Raw genomic sequence first — 25459 nt, 5'->3', positions numbered from 1 at the left:
TAAGCTAATATACCTATATTTCAACACCACAGATATTCCTCACACTAAATTGGCCAAGTAATGTGCTCTGTCTGTCTGTTTCCCCGTCTGTCTGTTTCCCCGTCTGTCTGTTTCCCCGTCTGTCTGTTTCCCCGTCTGTCTGTTTCCCCGTCTGTCTGTTTCCCCGTCTGTCTGTTTCCCCGTCTGTCTGTTTCCCCGTCTGTCTGTTTCCCCGTCTGTCTGTTTCCCCGTCTGTCCGTTTCCCCGTCTGTCCGTTTCCCCGTCTGTCCGTTTCCCCGTCTGTCCGTTTCCCCGTCTGTCCCTTTCCCCGTCTGTCCCTTTCCCCGTCTGTCCCTTTCCCCGTCTGTCCCTTTCCCCGTCTGTCCCTTTCCCCGTCTGTCCCTTTCCCCGTCTGTCCCTTTCCCCGTCTGTCCCTTTCCCCGTCTGTCCCTTTCCCCGTCTGTCCCTTTCCCCGTCTGTCCCTTTCCCCGTCTGTCCCTTTCCCCGTCTGTCCCTTTCCCCGTCTGTCCCTTTCCCCGTCTGTCCCTTTCCCCGTCTGTCCCTTTCCCCGTCTGTCCCTTTCCCCGTCTGTCTCTTTCTATATATACATTTGTATATCTATCTATCGTATTTTTTCGCTTTATAAGACACCCCCCCAAATTTGGTGAAAGAATAGAGAATTTTTTAATAAATGGGGTCCGTCTTATAATGCCAGTGTCCGTCTATAGGGTATTTGTCCCTCATAGCCCCCCCATCCTAAAATTAGCCCCCTTAATCTGGATATGGCCACCTTATATTGAATATAGCCCCCTTGTTCTGGCACACGTCCCCCAGTGATGCCACACGTCCCCCAGTGATGCCACACGTCTCCTATGGCTGCCACACGTCCCCCTATGGCTGGCACACGTCCCCTATGGCTGGCACACGTCCCCTATGGCTGGCACACGTCCCCTATGGCTGGCACACGTCTCCCTATGGCTGGCACACGTCTCCCTATGGCTGGCACATGGCCCCTATGGCTGGGACACGGCTCCTATGGCTGGCACACGGCCCCCTGTGGCTGGCACACGGCCCCCAGTGATGCCACATGTCCCCTATGGCTGGTACACGGCCCCCTGTGGCTGGCACACGGCCCCTAGTGATAGCACACGGCCCCTATGGCTGGCACAAGCCCCCTATGGCTGGCACACGGCCCCCTATGGCTGGCACACGGCCCTCTATGGCTGGCACACGGCCCCTTGTGGCTGGTATGAGTAGGGTATGTGCAGCAGCATGGGGGCCATATCTAACACAGGGGTGTATGTGCGATCAAAGGGGAGCACAGGCACATATAATATGCGCCGCTGCCCCAGCCCATCACCGTGGTGCGGTTTCAGCACCACGGTGATGGACAGCGGCAGTGCATATTATATGAGCGGGAGCAGGAGATCTAACGCTGCCGCCCGCAGCTTTCACCTGGCCCCAGCACCGCTCCAGAGCTGCCCCCACCTCCCCTGGACTCTGTAGTGTATATGCATGTATGTATGTATGTATGTATGTATGTATGTATGTATGTATATACACGTACGTACGTACATATATACACACACACACACACACCCCCCCCCCCGTATATTCGGATTATAAGACGCTCCCGCTACTTTCCCCCAAATTTTGGGGGAACAAAAGTGCGTCTTATAAAGCGAAAAATACGGTATATATCTTCTGCCTTCTTCTGCCTTCTTCCTTCTATCTTCCACCCTCTACATCTCCTAAGTTTGCATATGTCTTGGCGCTTACAGAGTGCTGCTGTATTCTTTTGGTTGTGTTTTTCGCAGTTATGGCAGCTGGCACCTATTCACACTTGCTATAATTGGACATGCAATTTTTTTGCAGTATATATTGGAGGTATAGACGGCTTCCTATTCTGAGTGTGCTCTCCGTTCATCAGCCACAGGGTGGTTTTTAATTCGTGTCAGATCCTATCTACCCATATATTTGTAGACTTTTAGTCCAAGAGAGGCATGAAGACAAGATAGGGTCCCATCAAAGAAAGGTCACCTTGTCGCGGTTGATGGGCACACAAGAACTGGACAATTTTTATGCAGAGAATCTTAATTTTTCTATGTATGTTCTATATGGCATTAATACAGTTTACATTGCATATATTCTATGTTTGCATACAGGTTAGCGCTTACAAAGTGCTGCTGTTTTTTTGTGTTTTATGTTGTTTTAGCAACCAGCACCTGTTCACATTTGCTAGATTTGGAGATTCATTTTTTTGCAGTATATATTTGGGGGTGTAAACAGCCTCTATTCTGACTCTTCTCCTCCAGTCAGCCACAGGGTGTCTTTAATTAGTGCCAGATCCTATCCTCCCATATATTTGTAGACTTTTAGTCCAGGAGAGGTATGACAGTAGAATAGGGTGACATCAAAAAAAGGTCACCTTGCCATGGTTGATGGGCTCACATGAATTGGCTAAGTTTTGCGCTAAGTACCTCCATTTTTTAAGTATATGCTATATAGCATTAATGCAATTTAACTTTTAGATATTTCATAGACTTTTAGTCCAGGAGAGGCATGACTGTAGCATAGGGTCCCATCAAAGAAAGATCACCTTGCCGCTGTTGATGGGCTCACAATAATTGGCTAATTTTTGCACTAAGAACCTTCATTTTTCTAAGTATATTCTATATAGCATTAATGCAGTTCACATTTAATATATTCTATGTTTGCAGATGTCTTGGCTCTTACAGAGTGCTGCTGTATTCTTTTGTTTGTGTTTGGCGATTCAGATACAACCAGGGCTTCTACATCATTTACAATCTCTGCCCTCCTTACTACAGTATCCACTTGTCTATTTTTAAAAGTGGAACTCCCCACATTCCTGACATGTCCTTTCCTATAATATAACAATTTTGCGTCATCCTTTCTCCTAACCCCATGTTGGCCGTTCTTCTCTTATTCCTCCTAGAAATGTGAATAAATTGACATCTGGGTGTGGCTATTTCCTTTGTCTAAGGGACGTGTTTCTATACTTATTGACATTGTCAGAGTATAGGGACACCCCCCCTCCCCGCCCAAACTGACAACACCCACTTGTCAAATTATACATTTGTGGTGGGGGTCAGAGAAGTACAACTTAACAAATAATTGTAGGAAAATAAATGCTCTAAAATTTGGATATAATAGGGAACACAGTAATTTTATAAAATCCTACATATCCCAAAAGCTGACAGGTTTTCTTTAAGATATGGTCCTACGACACCATGACCAATCTCCTCATTTCCCACATCGGGAATTTTCATATTATACTTACTACCCTGCAGGTTATAACACGATAGTTGCCTGATTGACCATCTTTGATCGTCTCTTCCATACACATTAGTGCTCGTTCGACCAACCGCTTTTGTGCACTCTATAATAAAGCCACCGACAGACATCTCTGGCGGTGGCTTGTCACCCTGAGAACAAAGCAATCAGCAGTCCAAAATCAAACCTTCCCGATTTGACATCTCCCCCATTGATCAGTTCTTCCATACACATTAAGAACTTATCAACATCATCTTTATTATATATGGGGGTCTTTACTCCTCTCGTTAAATTTGGATAGTCTTCCCTTTTATCTAGAATCTTGTTTTCTCCCTTTTCTCAGTGGCAGCATATGGTTTTCTTAAAGCAATGCACAACAAAATTCTGCTAGCTTTAGGTGCAGCCAACTGACCTTGACCATAGCAAATTCACCAATTTGTGTTATCTGTAACATGACTTCTACCATCACCAGGCCGTAAACTTCTATACAAGGATGAAAAGTATTAAGGGGTAAGGGAAGGTTTTCACATTTTTATAGAGCATCTGAGCCCATGTACTCTACATTGTATAGAAGGACAGAAGAAAAAAAGTCCTTTACACCCCAAATCCCTTTCATGGTTGATTTTTCAATTTATTGTGTATCCTTTAAAATTTACAGATGGGGCAAAAGAGCAGCTCATAATCGAGCCCAAATTGTATACTATATGGCCGAAAACCTTGAGCTGCGGAGGGAAGAGGTAGCTCAGCGACTTAGTACGTTGACTGGACGGTCTAAGGAGAAGGCTTTGCAGGAGGTGGACCTAAGCATCCAACGACTCTTCTACTGGGGCGCGTATTGTGATAAATATGGTGGCACTGTACAGGTAAGATGAGCATGAGATCATGTGGTTAGTTTTTGAAGCCTTTAAACTTGTGATGTACATATTAATACGTGAAATCCGTTTCTATGTGCCATTGGTGGATAACACCAGTTTTCTACATGGTAGCCTTACAAGAAGACCTGACCAGACTAAAGTTGGCAGTGATCGGACAATACAATTAGTATGAATAACACCGGTCTTCCACAAGGTGGCCTTAGAAGAAGACCTGTCCAGACTAAATTTCACAATGATCAGTATGGAAAGCACTGGTCTTCCATATGGTGTCCTTAGAAGAAGACCTGACCACACTAAAGTTGGCAATGATCGGGCAATACGATCAGTATGGATAACACCAGTCTTCCACATGGTGGCCTTAGAAGAAGACCTGACCAGACTAAATTTCACAATGATCAGTATGGATAACACTGGTCTTCCATATGGTGTCCTTAGAAGAAGACCTGACCACACTAAAGTTGGCAATGATCGGGCAATACGATCAGTATGGATAACACCAGTCTTCCACATGGTGGCCTTTGAAGACCTGACCAGACTAAAGTTAGCAATGATTGGGCAATACGATCAGTATGGATAACACCAGTCTTCCACATGGTGGCCTTAGAAGAAGAAGACCTGACCAGATTAAAGTTGGCAGTGATCGGGAAATACTGATGTTCCAGACGTGCCCAACAGGAGTGAAGAGAGTAGAATTTGGCAGACATCCATGGTGGGGCCTTATTTCGCAAGAAAATGTATTTGGAGAAGTTGTAACTTGACCTACCCAACTCTTGGTTTGTCATAGTTGGCTTATCTTCTCATCTTACCACAAACCTTCATAGGATATTTTTCAGGACCCAGAAATTTATTTTTAGAGGTGATGGGTTTTGTAGTTGTCTTATCTAACTGGGTTATTTAATTTGATTCTCTTTTCTTTAAGGAAACGTTGCTTTATGGAGCGACCGTTCTTATACGAGAACCTGTAGGAGTCGTGGGCATCGCTTGTGCTGATGAAGATCCCCTCCTCAGTTTTGTGAGCCTCTTTGCTCCAGCGATTGTTCGGGGAAATGCTGTGGTGGTTATACCAAGTGAAAAGTTCCCTCTGCCGGCTCTCGACTTTTATCAGGTACCACAATTTAGGCCTAAATTCCAAATGCTTGCTGATTTTTCTCTGATAAGGAAAGGTCGGTTTACTTTCTGCAGAAATAAACATTTTTTTTTAATGGTAAGACAGCTTATGTGTCAGTTAATATGATTTTGGTGGGAGAGTGGGACAGAGGGGGAAGAGTGGGACAGAGGGGAGACTTGGTTACTATCCCGGGTACTACAGCTAGTGTATTATAAGTGTAAAATGTTGTGTCCTAAATGGCTGAACTAGGTGAATAATAATGTGGTTAATAGTCTCCAAACCACAAACGCACGCAATGAATGACCACTTTATTAGAGACACCCCACTAGTAGCGCATTGGACCTCCTTTTGGCTTCCAGACAGCACTTCCAGACTTTGGCTTCCAGACTTGCAGCACTTCCCCAAGGCAGAGACACCACTAGGGTGTCTTAGGCCTAATTTCCGCACAGACCCTTTCATGAAAGGGCAGGTTTCTGTATTAATTCAGGAAACTGAACTGACAGATGCCGCTGTAGTGACAGATGCCGCCACTCTTGCTGCGGTTTAGCGACTGATGATAGATTATTTTCACAAGACGTAGACCCGATGATGCTCATAAGCCGGACACTTGGCAGCCTCACAATATAAATGAGTCTGGTACTCCCACTGCTTTCTGTCTTTACATTGTACCCAAAATTACAACCCTTTTCTGCATAAATTAGTACATTGTGTGCATCTGTTAAACTATATAATATCTAACTAGGGAAAGTGGCATCTTTAATACCATTAAGAAATCTGTACTACCTTGTCTGTAAATATTCACCAGAAAAATCAGTGGGGAGGAGGGAGATGCAGCTGCAGCAGTAAGAGAGGAAGACCCTAAATACACACTGCCATTCTGGCTGCACTAGATTAAAGGGAATCTGTCACCAGATTTTTGCCAACAGCATAATATAGAGACAGAGACCCTGATTCTAGTGATGTCACTTGCTGGGCTAGTTGCTGTAGTTTTATTGACGGTCTTATCAGCAGGAGATTATCACTAGAGGACTAGTAAATTAATGATCTGTGTCTTCCCCCGCTCCACCACTGATTGGCAGATTTCTGTGCATACAGTGGAGTGGGCGGGATTATACACAGCTTGGCATTCTGAGCTCTGCTAGATTTCCAGCAGATAAAATAGGGATTCTATCAAAACTGCAACAAGCAGCCCTGTAAGTGACACATCGCTGCAATCGGGGTCTCAGCCCCTACATCAACAGCATGTGCACATAGCCTTGGATGGAATCCATCAGTAGGTTTTGCAATGTAATCTGAGAGCAGCATGATGTAGGGGCTAAGAGCCTGATTATAGGGATGTGTCACCTACTAGGTTGTGTTTTTTTTTTTGTTTTAATGCAATCACTGTTTTATCAGCAGGAGATTATCACTATAGGACAAGGTGCCTTGTTCCTCCTGGTCCAACCATACATACAATCACCACTGATTAGCAGCTTTCTGTCAATGTACATCTACACCAGAAATATCAGTGGGGAGGAGGGAGATGCAGCTGCAACAATAGGATTATTTAAGCGGGGAGAGAGGAAGGCCCCAAATACACACTGCAATTCTGTCTGCACTAGATTAAAGGGAATCTGTCACCAGGTTTTTGCCAACAGCATAATGTAGAGACAGAGACCCTGATTCCAGTGATGTTATTTTCTGGGCTAGTTTCTGTAATTGTATTGACTGTTTCTCAGCAGCAGATTATCACTAGATGATAGTTAATCTGCTGCCATATAGTTCTCCATATTCATTAGCTCTGTATTACCCCACCACTGATTGGCAGCTTTCTACCTATGCACAGTGTACACAGGAAGCTGTCAATCAGTGATGTGGGTGGGGTTAAACACAGCTCAGCATTCTGAATTCTGCTAGATCTGCAGCAGAGAAAACTGTGATTCTATCAAAACCACCCTAAGCTCAGTAAGTGACACATCACTGGAATCAGGATCTCTGCCCCTACGTTATACTGCTATCAGATTTGGCATAAAAAAACCTGGTGACCGATTCCTTTTACCGGTGGTAATTCCGACAGATGGTAAGCATACACAAGGCACCATAATGCAAAACTGTATAGACAGTGTATAGTCTAATATGACCGTAGGGTAATAAAAAGGTAAAATGAAAGTACAAGCCTGCAAAATCCCCTAAGTGCAAAGGCACAAAAGGGAAAACCCATGTGTGATCTCCGCAGAAGAAGCTGTGGTTGTGAGGTTATGTGTGGACACAATGTAACACGCCGACCTGCAAGCAATGCGCTATTTATACACTGTGTTCTGATATTTAGACTGGAATTATCACATTTTGGTGGTTTTGTTGCACTTTTCATCTTCAATGATATATTCCGCACTTCTGCCCAGTAGTGGGGATGGTTCCTCGTGAGCGTGTGTCCACATACACAGGGTGGTCCAAAAGTAAGTGGACAGTATGTGTAATAGGGTTATCAAACATGGTGTAAAGTGAAACTGACTCAGTTGCCCTTAGCAACCAATCAGATTCCACCTTTCATTTTCCAAAGAGTCTGTGAAGAATGCAAAGTGGAATCTGATTGGTTGCTAAGGGCAACTGAGTCAGTTTCACTTTACACCATGTTTGATAATCCTATGACACATACTGTCCACCTACTTTTGGACCACCCTGTGTATATACTGACTACATACTGTATATACACTGTGTAGGAGCGCACGACAATTTATATATAGCCTTTTTTTTCCGAAATAGTATCAGGTTACTAAAATGTGTAAAATGTCACCTTGCGATGCTCCCTCCTGAGCCAGAGTAACTGGACACTGAAGAAGGGCCCGTGCCGGAGACGCCATCAATGAGGGGATTTCCATAGTAAACACTTAGTGATCGGGGGAGAACATGTTCTGATCTGTACTGATACTATATAGCCAATTATAATATGCACCCCCCCGGGTGAAATATACTAATATTCTCTATTTCAGTAGATACTGCTAGACCAATGCAATAAAAGAGATTTATTTTTTTTTACTAACCGGACATGCTGGACTTCTTTACTTATTCCACCAGTACTATATGTTCTGTAGCGCGTCTCCCAATACTACATATGTGTACTGTATTGCTACCAATCAGTAATACTGCCCCACACCTGTATTACATGTACTGTGCTGCTACATACCTGTACTATGTGCTTGTATTGCTGACTTCCTGCGTTACATACACTGTGCGCTACCAGCACCATCTACACTGTACTCATTCCTACTTGTAGTACCTGTGCTATATGTGCTGAAAGCTTTCCCCCTGTATCACATGTATATGTACTGAGCAGTACATTACTTATAATACTTATAAAATGCATAGTAGATGTAGCACAACCAAACAGCGGTAAAGTACACGTAGTACAGGTAGGGAGCAGAACAGTACATGTAGTACAGGTAGGGAGCAGTACAGGACATGTAGTACAGGTAGGGAGCAGTACAGGACATGTAGTACAGGTAGGGAGCAGTACAGGACATGTAGTACAGGTAGGGAGCAGTACAGGACATGTAGTACAGGTAGAGAGCAGAACAGTAAATGTAGTACAGGTAGGGAGCTGTACAGTACATGTAGTACAGGTAGGGAGCAGAACAGTACATGTAGTACAGGTAGGGAGCAGTACAGGACATGTAGTACAGGTAGGGAGCAGTACAGGACATGTAGTACAGGTAGGGAGCAGTACAGGACATGTAGTACAGGTAGGGAGCAGTACAGGACATGTAGTACAGGTAGAGAGCAGAACAGTAAATGTAGTACAGGTAGGGAGCTGTACAGTACATGTAGTACAGGTAGGGAGCAGTACAGTACATGTAGTACAGGTAGGGAGCAGTACAGGACATGTAGTACAGGTAGGGAGCAGTACAGTACATGTAGTACAGGTAGGGAGCAGTACAGGACATGTAGTACAGGTAGGGAGCAGAACAGTACATGTAGTACAGGTAGGGAGCAGTACAGTACATGTAGTACAGGTAGGGAGCAGTACAGGACATGTAGTACAGGTAGGGAGCAGTACAGGACATGTAGTACAGGTAGGGAGCAGTACAGGACATGTAGTACAGGTAGGGAGCAGTACAGGACATGTAGTACAGGTAGGGAGCAGAACAGTACATGTAGTACAGGTAGGGAGCAGTACAGTACATGTAGTACAGGTAGGGAGCAGTACAGGACATGTAGTACAGGTAGGGAGCAGTACAGGACATGTAGTACAGGTAGGGAGCAGTACAGTACATGTAGTACAGGTAGGGAGCAGTACAGGACATGTAGTACAGGTAGGGAGCAGTACAGGACATGTAGTACAGGTAGGGAGCAGTACAGTACATGTAGTACAGGTAGGGAGCAGTACAGGACATGTAGTACAGTATAAATATAAACTGTCAGGGTAGATCCAGGTAGATCCAGGCAACTACCGTCCAGTAAGCCTGACATCAGTAGTATGCAAAGTTTTTGAGGGCATTTTAAGGGATGACATGCTAAAATATATTGCAGAAAATAATATGATAACTGACAAACAGCATGGATTCATGAAAGATAAGTCGTGTCTAACCAACCTGTTGGGGTTCTATGAGGGGGTAAGTGCAAACCTGGATATTGGTAATGCAGCTGATGGGATTTATTTGGACTTTGCAAAGGCATTTGATACTGTACCACATAATAGCCTTATACTAAAGCTCCAGAAGCAAGGACTAGGGGAAACTATATGCACCTGGGTAAGGAATTGGCTAAAAGATAGGAAACAAAGAGTAGTCATAAATGGTACATTCTCTAAATGGGCTATAGTCAGCAGTGGGGGCCGCAGGGATCTGTGCTTGGACCGATTCTTTTTACTCTCTTTATTAATGACCTTGTGGATGGGATTGATAGTAAAGTGTCAGTCTTTGCCGATGACACCAAACTATGTAGGATATTAAAAACTGACCTGGATAGTACAATATTACAAAAAGATCTGGATAAGATGTCAGAATGGGCAGATACTTGGCAAATGAGATTTAATGTTGATAAATGTAAAGTAATGCACCTAGGACGGAGTAATCCTATAGCTGCGTATACATTAAATGGAAGTAAACTCGGGACTACAGAACAGGAGAAGGACTTGGGTATTCTCATTACAAATAAGCTGAGCAGCAGCACTCAATGTCAAGCAGCAGCTGCAAAAGCAAACAAGATTCTAGGGTGTATAAAAAGAGAGATTAGATCCCGTGATCCCAACGTATTGTTACCCCTCTATAAATCACTTGTAAGGCCACATCTGGAATACGGGATCCAGTTTTGGGCTCCACATTTTAAAAAGGACATTCAGAAGTTAGAGTCAGTTCAAAGGCAGGCAACTAGACTATTACAAGGAATGGAGGCCGCCCGTATGATGACAGGTTGGAAAAGTGAGATATGTTTAGCTTAGAAAAAAGACGTCTCAGAGGAAATCTGATTTATATGTATAAATACATGTGTGGTCAATATAAAGGACTGGCACATAACTTATTTCTTCCGAAGACAGTACTAAGGACCAGGTGGCACTCACTGCGAGTGGAAGAAAAGCGATTCCGACACCTAAATAGGAAAGGGTTCTTTACAGTTAGAGCAGTCAGACTGTGGAATGCCCTACCACAAGAGGTAGTAATGGCAGATACTATAACAGCTTTTAAAAAAGGGCTGGATGATTTCCTCAGTACACAAAACATTGTTGGTTATAAATGACTTAGTGACTAAATGTAGAACTGGTGGAGGAAGGTTGAACTAGATGGACCTAGGTCTTTTTTTCAACCTAAGTAACTATGTAACTATGTCATATACATGTACTGTCCTGCTCCCTACCAGTACTACATGTACTGTACAGCTCCCTACCTGTACGACATGTACTGTATTGCTCTCTACCTGTACTACCTGTGCTGTACTGCTCTCTACCTGTACGACATGTACTGTACTGCTCTCTACCTGTACGACATGTACTGTATTGCTCTCTACCTGTACTACCTGTGCTGTACTGCTCTCTACCTGTACGACATGTACTGTACTGCTCCCTACCTGTACGACATGTACTGTATTGCTCTCTACCTGTACTACCTGTGCTGTACTGCTCTCTACCTGTACTACATATACTGTAATGCTCACTATCTTTATTACATTGCTCATTACTTGTACTACATGTACTGTATTGCTCACTACTTGTCCTACACGTACTGTATTGCCCACTACTTGTCCTACATGTACTGTATTGCTCACTACTTGTCCTATATGTACTGTTTTGCTCACTACTTGTCGTACATGTACTGTATTGCTCACTACTTGTCCTACATGTACTGTATTGCTCACTACTTGTCCTATATGTACTGTTTTGCTCACTACTTGTCGTACATGTACTGTATTGCCCACTACTTGTCATACATGTACTGTATTGCTCACTACTTGTCCTACATGTACTGTATTGCTCACTACTTGTCCTACATGTACTGTATTGCTCACTACTTTTCCTACATGTACTGTATTGCTCACTACTGGTCCTACATGTACTGTATTGCTCACTACTTGTCCTACATGTACTGTACTGCTCCCTACTTGTCATACATGTACTGTATTGCCCACTACTTGTCATACATGTACTCTATTGCCCACTACTTGTCATACATGTACTGTATTGCTCACTACTTGTCATACATGTACTGTATTGCCCACTACTTGTCATACATGTACTCTATTGCCCACTACTTGTCATACATGTACTGTATTGCTCACTACTTGTCATACATGTACTGTATTGCCCACTACTTGTCATACATGTACTCTATTGCCCACTACTTGTCATACATGTACTGTATTGCTCACTACTTGTCATACATGTACTGTATTGCTCACTACTTGTCATACATGTACTGTATTGCTCACTACTGGTCCTACATGTACTGTATTGCCCACTACTTGTCCTACATGTACTGTACTGCTCACTACTTGTCCTACATGTACTGTATTGCCCACTACTTGTCATACATGTACTGTATTGCCCACTACTTGTCCTACATGTACTGTATTGCCCACTACTTGTCCTACATGTACTGTATTGCTCACTACTTGTCCTACATGTACTGTATTGCTCACTACTTGTCCTACATGTACTGTATTGCTCACTACTTGTCCTACATGTACTGTATTGCCCACTACTTGTCCTAAATGTACTGTATTGCCCACTACTTGTCATACATGTACTGTATTGCTCACTACTTGTCCTACATGTACTGTATTGCCCACTACTTGTCCTACATGTACTGTATTGCCCACTACTTGTCATACATGTACTGTATTGCTCACTACTTGTCCTACATGTACTGTATTGCCCACTACTTGTCCTACATGTACTGTATTGCCCACTACTTGTCATACATGTACTGTATTGCTCACTACTTGTCATACATGTACTGTATTGCTCACTACTTGTCCTACATGTACTGTATTGCCCACTACTTGTCCTACATGTACTGTATTGCCCACTACTTGTCCTACATGTACTGTATTGCTCACTACTTGTCCTACATGTACTGTATTGCTCACTACTTGTCCTACATGTACTGTATTGCTCACTACTTGTCCTATATGTACTGTATTGCTCACTACTTGTCCTACATGTACTGTATTGCTCACTACTTGTCCTACATGTACTGTATTGCTCACTACTTTTCCTACATGTACTGTATTGCTCACTACTGGTCCTACATGTACTGTATTGCTCACTACTTGTCCTACATGTACGGTACTGCTCCCTACTTGTCATACATGTACTGTATTGCCCACTACTTGTCATACATGTACTGTACTGCTCACTACTTGTCATACATGTACTCTATTGCCCACTACTTGTCATACATGTACTGTATTGCCCACTACTTGTCCTACATGTACTGTATTGCCCACTACTTGTCCTACATGTACTGTATTGCTCACTACTTGTCCTACATGTACTGTATTGCTCACTACTTGTCCTACATGTACTGTATTGCTCACTACTTGTCCTACATGTACTGTATTGCCCACTACTTGTCCTACATGTACTGTATTGCCCACTACTTGTCATACATGTACTGTATTGCTCACTACTTGTCCTACATGTACTGTATTGCCCACTACTTGTCCTACATGTACTGTATTGCCCACTACTTGTCATACATGTACTGTATTGCTCACTACTTGTCCTACATGTACTGTATTGCCCACTACTTGTCCTACATGTACTGTATTGCCCACTACTTGTCCTACATGTACTGTACTGCTCACTACTTGTCATACATGTACTCTATTGCCCACTACTTGTCATACATGTACTGTATTGCTCACTACTTGTCATACATGTACTGTATTGCCCACTACTTGTCATACATGTACTGTATTGCTCACTACTTGTCCTACATGTACTGTATTGCCCACTACTTGTCATACATGTACTGTATTGCCCACTACTTGTCCTACATGTACTGTACTGCTCACTACTTGTCATACATGTACTGTATTGCTCACTACTTGTCATACATGTACTGTATTGCCCACTACTTGTCATACATGTACTGTATTGCCCACTACTTGTCCTACATGTACTGTATTGCCCACTACTTGTCCTACATGTACTGCATTGCTCACTACTTGTCCTACATGTACTGTATTGCTCACTACTTGTCCTACATGTACTGTATTGCCCACTACTTGTCATACATGTACTGTATTGCCCACTACTTGTCCTACATGTACTGTATTGCCCACTACTTGTCCTACATGTACTGTATTGCTCACTACTTGTCCTACATGTACTGTATTGCCCACTACTTGTCCTACATGTACTGTACTGCTCACGACTATATATACACTGCACTCTCATGTTATCCATATAGTATACTGCTCACAGAACAGAAGTAAAGGGCTTTTAACATGTAGTAAAATATCCAAAGGTTTAGTCAGTCTTTTTGGCCCTGCAGGAAAACAATTTGGTGCTTCCAGTAATTCCCGTTGGACTTTATTAGATGTACATCTCTGACACTGATTGTTGCGGTTTATGTTTTTCTCAGGTATTTGATACCTCAGACCTTCCAGGAGGGGTGGTAAATATACTCACCGGTGGACGGGACCATTTGTCCAAATATCTAGTGGAGCACCAAGATGTACAGGCCATGTGGTACTTTGGATCTGAGCAGGTAAGACGGTTTATTCTTACCATATGTCCTTTTTCCTTTTCATCGTGCGGTCTTCACACTGAGCTTTGCTCATAGCAGTCATGACGGCAAGGTCGCATCCATTTTCTACAATTGGGGATGGACTCAACTCGCCAGCACCTGTTCTCTGCACACTGCTGTCCGGGGCTCGTAACTATTCAGTTTCATTTTCACTTTCGACAGGGATCGAAATTCATGGAATGGTCGTCTGCGGAAAACTGTAAGCGGACGTGGGTAAACTACGGGCTGGCCAGAGACTGGGAGGACCCCCAGGAGGGAGGAGGAGAAGAGTTCCTGTATCACGCCACACAGTGCAAAAATATCTGGATACCTATGGGGGAGATATTTGCCAACTAACCCGGTGCAAGCCTTATCGCCATCAGGGGACCCGATGTCTTACAAGTCATACCTCAATGCATTTCCAAGGACTAGTAAACCCTTCACACATTTTGTGCCTCCTTTTTAAAGGGGTTTTAGGAGACCAGTAAAAAAAAAGGCTGCTTGCTCCCAAAATCGACACCACTTATGTCCATGGGGGGGTGTATAGTATTGCTACCAAAGCTGGCCATATATATTAAACGGCTATCTCTTAGGGACTCCCTATACGCAGAAACACTCGGTTCAGAGGAGCTCTTGTGATCTTTATGAGAATTATGTGGCAGTGGTTGATGTCACCGGTGAACAGCCAGAATCTCTCTGTACCCAACATCATCCATCAGGGGACTATCAAGAGGCCTTCATAGACATTAGACTGTAAAATAAGGTGTTAAAGGGGTGTCTCGTCTTTTAATAAAATTATGAAGACCTCTTAATCCTTACAGTGTCCACACCACACACTGTCAAGATTCACCGGTATTGCTGCCAGTCACGTGACTGCAAGTATGCGATTTGTATATATACGGTCAGGTGCCAACTAGACTTGTTCTGGTTTGCTACATGCAAGTAAATTGGCTGAAGTTGAGCACATCTAACAAGAACATGGCCGGAAGTATACAAATCACATACTGCTGTCACTCCAGCAATAGTGGAGAATCCTGACAGTGTGCAGTGTGCGCAATATAAGAATTCAGATCTGACAACAGGCTTTTTTTTACAAGACTGGACATCTCCTCCTTTTAACTTCCATTCCCTTTAATGGAGATAGGGTGGTAGACTGGAAACAACCCATGGACAAAAATGGCGCTGTTTGCAGAAGAAATCTAATGTGTTAAAGGGGTTGTCTGGTCTGTAAACCCTAGAATGCACAACCATAGAAATCTACAATAGAAAACAAGTAACCTAGCAGGCCTGTGAGGCCCCAGGTATGCGTTCTAGGGTTAAAAAAAAAAAAAAGTCTGAAGACCTCTAAATCCTTACAGTGTGCACACCGCACACTGTCAGGATTCACCAGTATTGCTTCCTGACTGCAGGTATGTGATTTGCATATATACGGTCAGGTGCCAACTAGACTTGCTCAGCTTCTCTAGATCACGTCTAGCATGAATGTGGTTGGTAGTATACAAATCACATACTGCTGTCACTTCCGCAATAGCAGAGAATCCTGACAGTGTGCAGTGTGCACACTATAAGGATTTAGAACTGACAACAGACTTTTAATACAAGACTGGACATCCCCTTTAAATTCCATTCCCTTTAATGGAGATGGGTTGCTAGACTGGAAACAACTCGTGGACAAGAGTGCACTGCTTGCAGAGGAAAGCAATACCTTTAAGGTGGATGTAGATATTTTTTGGCTGGATCTCCGTTTCCCTCAACACTTATTAGCTAGTCAGCAGATATCCCAAAAAATAACTGTATCATTCCTCAAATATCTTATGTTTTATACCACTTCAATTGGCTTTTATTGGGGTCTATATTTCTCCCAACATTTGCAAAGGAGCCAGCCGTTTTCTGAAGCAATGTATACCATGGAGGGTGGTAGCGGAGTGAAATTATTGGTCCTTTGGTGAAACATTTCGACCAAAATTTTGGATATACAATAAAATTATACATTTCAAAGAAAATCGTGCAAGTTTTTAGTATTTTTTGCACCTTTTCCTTAACGGTTTATTTAATATTAGTAAAAAAAAAAAATGTCAGCTTCTTTGAAGATTTGTTTCACACCTGTCCATGGTTGACGTCTGGTATGGACGCTTAGCTTATTTTTTAAAGAACACAGACCTCTTTTTTTTTTTGCCAGTATGTGAATACGGTCTATAACAATTTTCAAAAGGCACCAACATAAGCTAACATAATGTCTGGAGATGATTGTGGCAGCATTTTACCGGTCATCAGTGCAAAGCAAGAGATCTGATTTGGCTGTAGGAGAAGCATCTGATTAGGGTCTAAGGAGTAATGTCTCCTTGTGGAGAGTGACCTGCTTTACATGCTGGTGTAAGGAGACTTATAAGCCAAGTAATGCTCTACTATATGGCCTATAAGTCTCCTTACACCGGTAGGTAAGGCACAAGAAGAAGCATTAGCTCTCAGCACTGTATGGAAATTGTCATTACTTATCTAATTTGGCTGGGTGAGAGGCTAAGACTGAGACTTGATGCCTTAGATATCAGGTTTTTTACTATGCAGTGTTGTGTTGACTCATATAGATATTACGTGGCAGACCAGAAAGTCCTACTTGGAGCTCCTCCATCCAAGCATGAGAGAATATTCCCCGAGATCATGTATCCCTCCAGGCTGTGAGTAACATGTCTAACATGCTGGTGTAAGGAGACTTATAAGCCATACAGTAGAGCATTACATGGCCATTAAGTCTCCTTACACCAGTAAGAAGAGATGTTAGACCTCAGCACTGAATAGAAATTGTCATCACTTATCTGATTTGGCTGGGTGAGAAGCTAAAGCCTGCTTTACATGGTACGATCGATTGTGCGATTTCACAATCGATCGTACCCGCCCCCGTCCTTTCTGCGTCACGGGCAAATCGCTGCCCGTGTAGCACAAAGTCAGTAACCCCCGTCACACATACTTACCTCTCGTGCGACCTCGCTGTGGGCGGCGAACGTCCACTTCCTGAAGTGGGAGGGACGTTCGGCGTCACAGCGACGTCACACGGCCGCCGGCCAATAGAAGCGGAGGGGCGGAGATGAGCAGGATGTAAACATCCCGCCCACCTCCTTCCTTCCACATAGAGCCGGCGGCGGCCGCGGGAGGCAGGTGAGCTGGTCATCGTTCCTGTGGTGTCACACGGAGCGGCGTGTGCTACCACGGAAACGATGATCAACCAAATTAAACGATATTATGGAACCTAACGAGCAGTACCCGACTCACGATTTGTGAGCGATACTGCGTCGCTAGGAGGTGTCACACAGGCCGGCATCGCCAGCGATGCCGGATGTGCGTCACAAAAACCGTGACCCCGATGATCTATCGCACGATAGATTGTCTGGTGTAAAGCAGCCTTTAGACTGAGACCATATCCCTTATATCAGTGTTTCTCAACTCCAGTCCTCAAGACCCACCAACAGATTATGTTTTCAGGTTTTCCTCAAGCAGGCTTTCAGGATTTCCTTAAGGTTGCACAGGTGATGGAATTATTCCCTTTCTAATATTGAGGAAAATATCAAAACATGATCTGTTGGTGGGTCTTGAGGACTAGAGTTGAGAAACACTGCCTTAGATCTTTACTACGCCACCATGTTGCTCTGTTGAGTCATATAGATATTACGTGGCAGACCAGAAAGTCCTACTTGGAGCTCCTCCATCCAAGCATGAGAGAATATTCCCAGAGATCATGTATCCCTCCAGGCTGTGAGTAAAATGCCGAACATTCTGGTGTAAGGAGACTTATAGGCCATGCAATAAAGCATTACTTGGCCTATAAGTCTCCTTACACCGGTAGGTTAAGCACAAAAATATGTTAGACTACAGCACTGTATTGAAATTGTCATCTTTTATCTGATTTGGCTGGGTGAGAGGCTAAGACTGAGACCTTATCCCTTTTATCCCAGGTATGTTGCTCTGTTGAGTCATATAGATATTACGTTGCAGACTAGAAAGTCCTACTTGGAGCTCCTCCATCCAAACATGATAGAATACTCCCGGAGATTATGTATCCCTCCAGGCTGTGAGATACATGCCTAACATGCTGGTGTAAGGAGACTTATAGACCATGTAATAGAGCACAACAGGACCGATAAGTCTCCTTACACCAGTAGGTAAAGCACAATAAGAGATGTACTTCAGCACTGTATAAAAATGGTCATCCGTTATCTGATTTGGCTGGATTACCGGCTAAGACTGAGACTGTATCCATTAGATCCCAGGTATTTTTCTACGCCGTGTTGCTCTGTTGAGTCATATAGATGTTACGTAGCCAACCAGAAAGTCCTACTTGGAGCTCCTCCATCCAAGCGTGATGGCATATTCCCGGAGATCATGTATCCCTCCAGGCTGTTACGCTGACAATTGTCGCTCCTCCAGAACAGATAGAAATTAAGTGAAGGATCAAAGCCATAAATCTTCTCCAAGAGGCGAGGTCCATCCAGGCATTTCAAAGTCGTCACACCCAGGAATCTACCTGACCCTGATTTTCACAGTTCAGCTTCCTTTGGGGCACAGGTGTGTCGCTTAATCAATGGAAACCTCTTCAGCTTACCATCCCATATCTATCTGATGCTCGGGACTGTAAGGTCTCATCCACGTGCATTTACAACACAAGGCAATCTCCTCCATGAATGGTCAGTGTGTGATTGGTATTTCCACCAGAATTTGGCACCTGTGCCACCTCCGCTTTAATCTGCTGCATCCTGCAGTGCACTAATATTGGGACCCGTGTTGGCCATTAAACACATTGGAACTTTGTGCTGATAACACTAAAGCCAAGTATGATTTTCTGATTGCATTTCATGAAGGGTAGTGGATATTTTCTTGTACGTTTGGTCTGATTTCTGCTGGAACTGTAACACCCTCACTGAACCGGTAGCGCCCAACCATTAGCACAAGCGATGAGGATGGAAACGGTGACTGCCATAGGTGAGCTGAAAGATTTAAAGGACACAAGTCCTGTGTCCATGTTAGTACTCCTTGGCACCAACGTCCTGCAAATTTCGTCAGAAGGAACTTGAATGGCGGCATCTTGGGCACGTCCGATGTTCCGGCCAAGGATATTCCAGAGTACGAATGCAGACACCAGTCCGGGTAGTGCAAATATTTTTGATCATCACTAATCATTGCGCATGCGCGACTTTCTCTATTTTTAGAAGAGTTCTGTACTGCAGAGTTCACTTGCACAGTTATATTCAGAACTTTCAAAGAAAAGAATGAAAGAGCAAACAGTTTTGCAGGACAGTGGTTCAGTGTCCACTTTGGTACTTTGTGACAGCCATATCTAGGTCCCGGGAACTTCCTCAACTGGCATGCAAATGTCAGAATCCTGTGCACCTCTGGCATAAACACGACCACCTTGACTTGTGAGAATCCTCCAAATCTTTTTTGGTCATCTCTAGGGACTCCACATGCTCAACCTTCTCCATTTTTAGTCAAGTTCTGAATACTGCAGAGCAATCCCCATAAATAAGAGATTACCGTGAAGTGGTTATGGGGCAGTAATGAATTGATCAATACATTAGCTAAAGATCTCTTTTTTTCAAAATAATCCTCAGCAGTTATGCAATATCACCAAAAAATTTTTTTTTCCATTTTTCATATGGCTAGTTGTATTTTTCATTCTTTATGTATCATAAAGCAGTTATGCTTCTTCATATTACTCTGAATTTGGTGTGCAGCTTTTACTTCATATAGATTATGTATTTTTTGGCTAGCACCCTGTTCACATTTACAATGGTGTTCCAGCAGTCATTTTGATTGTCTGACATAAACAAGACCGCCTTGACTTGTGAGGATCCTTTAAATCTTTTCGTTTACCTCTAGTGCTTGCGCATGCGCGACTTTTTCCATTTTCACAAGATTTCTGAATACTGCAGCATGCACTTGCACAGCTTTATTCAAAACACCCACAAAAGAGAATGGAAAGAGCTGCGCATGCGCAAGATGAACAATCAGATTTCCAGGACACTGATTTAGCATCCTCTTTGGTACTTTGTGGCAGCCATATCCGGGGGGGTGGCTAAAGCTCTTTTCCTCCCGGCAGTGGGGTTCTCAGTGCTGACACTGCAGTGTCAGAATGCTATTAACCTGCCGATTAACCCCATATCTGCAGGTTAATAGCTTTTTAAATCTATGTCACAGTGCTGTATAATCCTTTGTGAAAGTTTCCCTGCCTAATTTTTAAAATGATCACTTTTATTTGAGTATTATTACAATCATTTCCACATCGTTCCCCATAGTAAGCCCACCAGCCTCATCAGGTCTAATAGATCTATTTACTAAAGTATGCAGTTTAAATTGTGATATCTGGTGAGTGACATTTGCATTAACAGGGATTTCCCATTTCAGAAAACCCCTGTCTCCTAGCTACAACATGTTTTTTTAAAAAAAAATGGTTTACTCACCCTAACCAGGTCCAGCAGTAAGTGTTGCAGTCCATGAGACCAGTAATCAGCGTGAAAAATATTCAGACCAAGTAAATGTTAAAAAAAAAAAAAATCCTAAAATTCATGCAAATTTAAAAACAAAAAAATCATGAAAAACATCTTTTATGTAAAATCGAAAAGTACTGATGTTTGGTATCACCAAGTCTTGAATGACATGCATTATAAGTGTCACATTATTTATCCTGTAAAGTGAACACGAAGGAAAAAAACAAAAGTATTGATATTTCATGGTACTGACCTGCAAGAAAAAGCTCATCAAAAGGTCATACGTAAAGAATAAAAATGGTATCCCTGGAAATCTTAACTTGTCCCATGCAAAAACAAGCCCTAATATGGGCTCTGTTGGTGGAAAAATAAAAACGTTATGGCTATCAGAATATGTATGGGGATTAAAAAACAAATTAAATATAAATGATCAATAAAGAACATAAAACATAATTATGGCGTGGCCTGGACATGGCGCCTACTGGATGATCTGCTATCCTACCGCCGACCACCAGTTTTCACTAGCTACCCACATCACCAAAATGAAGTGGAAAACTGCCCTCCGGTGTCCTCTAGGGCCACACAAATCGGATATCATCAGATACCTTACGGACCCCGCTCCCTTTCCCAGGCGCTCCTCCCACCCTGACCCTACTGGCGCCGAAAATGTGCATCGGACTCGGGATACAGATAAGGCACACGCTCCCTCCTTTTCCCAGCACCTGGTAAAGAATCACTGATGTGGCAGCCTATTGGATTCTTGCTGGGCCTGGCGTGCCCCACGCTATCCCCTGGCGCTCCACATATCAAAGAGGACACGATAGGTGCGGGACACATGCAGGAAGCGCTTTTCTCCCTCCCCTCCTTCAGTGTGGTAAGAGTAGTCTTTCGCTGCTGCAAACTACTTTCTACTAGAATGTCCCGCTGGTACCCATATTAAAATGGACAGAGCCCACCGAATACTTAGCCCCAAAAGACTGGATCCAGCAAGCCCACGGTATGATATCTGTAGGATCCACTTTTTTCAACTTAAGGAGCCCATTATGCGGAAGGCACAGGAAAAAGGCACCCTTGACTTTGATGGGAATCCATTACATATTCTCATGGATCTCACTCACAATACTAGCTAAAAGGAGAGCTCTAAGACCACTCCTTGAGACCCTTCGAGAGAGAAACATTTAATATTCTTGGGGATACACATTTCAGCTTTTAAGTACGAAAAGGTTCCACACTGATTACACCGCCCTCGCCATCTGACCTCCCAGAACTTTCAGCCTTGGAGCTACCTGCAATCTCAATATCAGAGTGGCCTCTGGTAGCACCTTTTTCAGAAAGGAACCTGTCAAGAGGGAAGATCCGCCTACGGTTAACCAACAGCAAGGAATCAATGACTCCACCACCCTTGCTCCCTGATTTTACTTCTTGGCACCTTTTTACATTCGGGAGACACTTTAGTGATGATGGTCTCTTGAATCTCTCGTAGTGGATTAATTTTAACCCCTCTTTGGCTACCTACATATATAGGTCTACACCAAGGTCTGGGTCCATGTACCCAGGCTCTACTTTTAAAATTGTTCTTCGTCATTCCTGACATTGTCAAATAGTGTTGTTGCTTGGAATGATTAAGTATCTATTCCCTGATATGGTTTTCTCTGAACAACTCACTACTCACGTTTTATAGCAATAGTATTAAGTTGACTAATTGAATATCTTATGTGCAGGCACCCGTCGACCCTTTGAAGTATGATAACTGTCTTTTCCTCCTTCCTGTAGCACCCTCTAGATATTCGGGTGGCAGAGGTTTGGCTGGCTAGGAGGCATCATAGTACCAGTTACCCCCCCTCCTCCAACTAGGGTGTGTTGATCAAACACAAAATTGCGCAGTTGTGCTGATAGTAAAGAAAGTCCTTTGGCTTAGTAGTTAAAGAACCACGTGAAAGGAATCTTGCTTCTTTTTCTTCAGGTTTTACCAATTTTTCAGCTTTCCTCTCCATAACATCTTCCTTTCCATACACATCAGTCCTCCCTCACTCTACTCCCCAGGCAAGACCAATACAATCCATTCTGGATGGCATCTTTGAACCTTTGCTCCCTGAACGTCAGGGGTTGTAACGTCCCTGAGAAGACCACTTTAGAGTGGACCATATACCTGCACTTAAGCATAGACATTACGGCTGTTGGTTTCATAGTGTCAATTCGGACTCTAAATCAAAGGGTCTTAGTATTGCATTGCATAAATCTTTACCAGTGCAGGTAGTCACTCCCAATCTGACCAAAATGGCCGGTTTCTGTTTTTATTGAGATCCGTCCGTACGACAAGGTGTCCACTATTGCTAATTTTTATCTCCAAAATCAGGACCAAGACTTGGCTAACCCATCTTGCTACCTTTGCCAAAGCTTCATTGATTCTCTGAGGTGACTTCAATGTTACATGGGATAGGGTCATCTGCACAACCTCGAGTAGGTCTCCGGTTCCTGCCACACAAGTTGCGAGTCTGAAAGCCAAGCTATGTGATATTAAATTGGTAGACTAGCGGCACCTTTCAACTCCAAAGGTCCGTGATTACACTTCTTTTCTGCCATACACAATTCTTACAGCAGAATAGACCTTTATCTCATTAATCATTACCTGCTGTCGTTCAACCCGGTCATATTGACTCCATGGTGTCGTCTGATCATGTCCTGGTTTTTCTCCCCATAACCCTTCCGGACTCAACCCCAGAAGAATGGCTATGGTCGTTAAACCCAACTTTACTCAAAGATCCCACTTGTCAGTCATCTGTCAAGACAGCTCTTTTAGACTTTCTTCATTTCCACTAAAATGACCCTACCCCCTTGCTATTCCAGTGTGAGGCCCTTAAGCGGGCTTTACACGCTACGATATATCTAACGAGATGTCGGCGGGTTCACGTCGTAAGTGACGCACATCCGGCATCGTTAGTTATATCGTAGCGTGTGACAGCAATGAACGAGCAGAAATACTCACCTTCTCGTTCATCGCTGACACGTCGCTCATTTTCTAAAAATCGTACGTTCTGTTCATCGTTCCCGTGGCAGCGCACATCGCTCCGTGTGACACCACGGGAACAATGAACACAGCTTACCTGCGTCCCGCCGGCAATGCGGAGGGAAGGAGGTGGGCGGGATGTTTACGTCCCGCTCATCTCCGCCCCTCCGCTTCTATTGGCCGGCCGCTGTGTGACGTTGCGGTGACGCCGAACGTCCCTCCCCCTCCGGGAAGTGGATGTTCGCTGCCCACAGCGAGGTCATTTGGAAGGTAAGTACGTGTGATGGGGGGTTACAGGATTGTGCGACACGGGAAAGAAATTGCCCGTGCCGCACAAACGATGGGGGCGTGTGCGATCGCAAATGCGATCGCACGATAAATTGATAGGTGTAAAGCAGCCTTTAAAGGGGTCTTACGGGGCACACTCATCCAGCAGGGTTCCAGAATTAAAAAAGACAAAGCTTCCAATATGGAGAGATTGGTGACTTCCATTCATCGCCTAGAAATAGATCATAAACAAAACCAGGATCCTCAAATTCTAGCGGAACTGTTGAATGCCAGAGCGGATCTCAGATTCCTGCTGGACTCGGCGTCAACCCCGTCATCAAGATCGCCCTCAAAAATTTCACTATGAGTTCTCTAATAGCGGAAAAGCCCTGGCTAGATTTCCAGACCCTCGCTTACCCTCAACATTTATCCCCACAATCCAATCTCCGCTAGAAAACTCCATTCACAAACCTAAGGAAATTACGGATACCTTTCAGGATTACTATCGCTCTCTTTAAAATCTCAGAGGCCCGTTGGCGGACATGTCCAGGAAAATTTTTCAGGCAAAAGTAGACAATTATATTTACAGAACTTCTTCCCCCTCTTTCTGAGGAAGAGTCTTTATTGTTGGATAACTTGTTTTCAGAACAAGAAGTCCTTGGGACTATATAAGCACTGATGGGTTTCCAGCAAATTTCTACAAATTGTTTTTGGCGGAACTAGTACCATTGATGACCAAAACTTTCATTCTACACACATTTTGAGGTTCAATTAGAATTGGTATTACCGTCCTCCGCATAATAGTGTTCACATTTTGACATCATGAGACCAAGAGGACATCTAACAATTGATCAGCAGTACCACGCCATTGCGAGGCTTCAAGCAGGATGTTCTCAGATGGAAGTGGCCACTGAGATAAGAGTATCACCAGCAGGTTGTACAGAGATACATAGAGACTGGAAGAGTCACAGAAAGGCAGAGAAGTGAACGTCCTTTGGCCACGTCTCATAATAATGACCAATTCATTGTGAACAATGCCCCCCTGCAGAGCCGCATGATGAATGCCACACAACTCCAGGCAAATTTAAGGGAGGTGAGAGGCACCAAGTGTCATGTCAGACCATTTAAAACCATTTACATCAGAGTGGTCTGTGTGCTAGGCAACCTGTAAGGTAACTGACCACACCACCATGCACAGGCGTCATCTACACTGGAAGAGGGTCACCTGATAAAAATTGATTCACGCTGAG

General features: G+C 43.7%; 1 protein-coding gene across 1 annotated transcript in view; it reads left to right on the top strand.

Annotated features, from left to right (window-relative positions):
* Positions 1-16462, top strand: part of ALDH16A1 (aldehyde dehydrogenase 16 family member A1) — a 123426-nt gene extending 106964 nt beyond the window's left edge. The window contains exons 14-17 of the mRNA XM_075328598.1: positions 3932-4136; positions 5068-5253; positions 14316-14441; positions 14643-16462. Of these exons, the coding sequence (XP_075184713.1) occupies positions 3932-4136; positions 5068-5253; positions 14316-14441; positions 14643-14816 (691 nt within the window). The 3' untranslated portion in view covers positions 14817-16462. The remainder of the gene's footprint in view (positions 1-3931; positions 4137-5067; positions 5254-14315; positions 14442-14642) is intronic.
* Positions 16463-25459: the final 8997 nt, after the last annotated feature.

This window comes from Anomaloglossus baeobatrachus, chromosome 11 (genome assembly GCF_048569485.1).
Source record: "Anomaloglossus baeobatrachus isolate aAnoBae1 chromosome 11, aAnoBae1.hap1, whole genome shotgun sequence".
NCBI classification, from domain to species: Eukaryota; Metazoa; Chordata; class Amphibia; order Anura; family Aromobatidae; genus Anomaloglossus; species Anomaloglossus baeobatrachus.
The sequence above is the reverse complement of the archived record's forward strand: the minus strand, read 5'-3'. Positions and strand labels throughout refer to the sequence as shown.